A 2,353-nucleotide genomic window follows, 5' to 3' on the forward strand; every position below is an offset into this window, starting at 1 on the left:
ATGGCAGTATTAATATTGTTGATAAACTTTTTCAGTGCCAATTTTGCTACATGTTTTATCTTAAAACCGCACAACAATAACTACCTCCCTTAATGTTGACAAAGTTTTAAAAGGAAACTATAATTTAGGCACTCACTCTTACAGCTAGCAAAATCTGTATCTATGGATATTTTATTTGGGAATGAGTAGAAATTTCAGTGAAAATACCTCCTTTTAAACACACCTGGAAGTGCTCCCAAAGATATATTTTATCTTAATCATGCTCCAGCAGGCTTGATCTTGGGCTTCCTCTTCAGCATTTTGAAAATCTCCTTTCTCATTTCCTCATTCCTCAGGCCATAAATGATGGGGTTTAGGGTTGGAGGAATGTTCAAATACAGCAGATCGGCTGAGAGACGGATACCTGTGAGGACAGTATTCTTCTCCGGGTCCTTTATTTCCAAGCTGCCAGTCACAAACAACAAATAGGCATTCCCAAAGAAAATTGACAGCACAATGCCATGTGTGACAACAGTGTACATTGCCTTCCTTGATGCTTCAGTGAGACGAGTACTGCGGGACTCCTTCAGAATTTTCATGTAAGAGACAGCAACAATTATTTGGCCACCTGCTAAGTGTATAGCAATCATGAAAAGCCTGTAGTATCTGGGAAAGACCGAGATAGACACGGTACATGGGCTAGCCTCCAAGGCAGCCCCAGTGCACAGAAAGCTGCTAGAAGTAATAAGATAGCAGGGCTTATGACCCACGAAGGGGAAAATATAAAACATGGGATAAACAATGGCAAAAGCCCAGCAGATTACTATGAACTTATGGACGCGGTCATTGGAGACTTTCATCTCATAGTCGAAAGGGTAGCAGATCACAACAAACCTATCAATCGCCATGAATGTCACCATCCACAACCCAATGCAGGTGAAGACATTTAAGAAGTAGTATTGTATGAGACACCAATTCAAAGTAATGGGTTCTGTGCTAGACATGGAAAATCTGGTGATAAAATAAGGCGAGAACGTAAGGAGTCCAAAAAGATCAACCAAGCAAAGGTGAGAAATAAGGACATTTTTCGGATTTCTCACTGAGCTCCTTGTAGAAACAATGTGAATGACCATGCTGTTTGCTAAAAAGCCAATGATGAAGAAAATGACTTGAATAGGAATGATGACATGCCTTACTTTGCTACTGTAAACTAAACCCAGCAAAAGGAATCCAGCTGTTTCATTGGTTTCACTTCCAACCATTGATGTTGATTGTATTGAAAATTACAGCACTAGTTTTTCACATCACAAAAGAAATTAGGTAGAAGAAATGAGAATCCACACACTATTTCACTGGATTCAAGATACAGCATTTAAAAGGGACTGAAACGGTCCTCCTTTTAGCAATTTTTTTTTTTGCTTCAGTGTCCTTAAGGGATCTGCCATTGGCTGTAAGGCTTGTTTTTCTTCATATAACACTTTTAACTCTTTGAAAGTCAGTCCTACCATGCAACCAAGATATTGAAAGACAGTCATTTGATATTTTCAGAGAAAACTGTTTGTGGTATTTATGTTATGTTTTGTAGTTTTATTTAAACAAATCAATTTCTGATCTTTTTCTCACTGATTCGTCCATGCACATTACATACAAATTCTGTATGAATAAAAATACTATGAACAAAATAATTATGGGAACATTATCTGTTTAAGTAATAATCCAAAACAATTGCAACAAAGATATATAGGAACAAGTAATAGGTTTATTCCATGCTGACGCAGCTACCCTCCTGAACTACAAAGACGTATATATGTAATATATATATATATCAGTATGTGTAATATATACTGTAACAATATGCCAACATGGTTGGGTAGCTTGTTCCATGCTCCCACATCTATTTGTGTAAAGAAGTGCCTAGTTTTCTCAGTTTTAAATACACAAGCATAGAATTTCCACTTGTATTTCCTGGTTACAAAGTCACTCTTAATACTGAACAGGTTCACTGTATTGACTTTGTCAATGTCCTTCAGGAGATTTAATACATCTTTCATGTCACCTACTCTACTCTATTCAAGACTGAAAAAGGTTCAGTTCCTTCAGTCTGTCAGTGTGAGAAATTCCCTGAAAGACAATAATTTAACTGTTTGATTGTGTACAGTATGTACTGTATCTTAGTGAAAATTGTACTTCTGTTAACTCCTGCTTGTGGAAAAGCAAGGAACTGCTCCCGATGCGCTCTTTGTCTTGGGTAAAATATGTAGTAATGCAAGCTACTGCATAGCTCAAGAGAGACAAACGGGTGACATTCTTGCCACAGAGTGTTTTTCATCTTAAAGTCAGGTGTTTATTTAATGCTTTTCTGCATGCAAATTCA

General features: G+C 37.3%; 1 protein-coding gene across 1 annotated transcript; it reads right to left on the reverse strand.

Annotated features, from left to right (window-relative positions):
- Nucleotides 1–257: 257 nt before the first annotated feature.
- LOC148678114 (olfactory receptor 2W1-like) lies at nucleotides 258–887 on the reverse strand. The gene has a single exon (XM_088639431.1). The coding sequence runs from the start codon at nucleotides 885–887 to the stop codon at nucleotides 258–260; it is 630 nt and encodes a 209-aa protein (XP_088495557.1).
- Nucleotides 888–2,353: the final 1,466 nt, after the last annotated feature.

The sequence above is a fragment of the Lepisosteus platostomus genome, chromosome 1, assembly GCF_059453375.1.
Source record: "Lepisosteus platostomus isolate fLepPlt1 chromosome 1, fLepPlt1.hap1, whole genome shotgun sequence".
NCBI lineage: Eukaryota > Metazoa > Chordata > Actinopteri > Semionotiformes > Lepisosteidae > Lepisosteus > Lepisosteus platostomus.

What these genes read in the sequence shown, in the direction of transcription:
- LOC148678114 (XM_088639431.1), bottom strand. Translation starts at nt 887, where the DNA reads ATGGCGATTGATAGGTTTGTTGTGATCTGCTACCCTTTCGACTATGAG.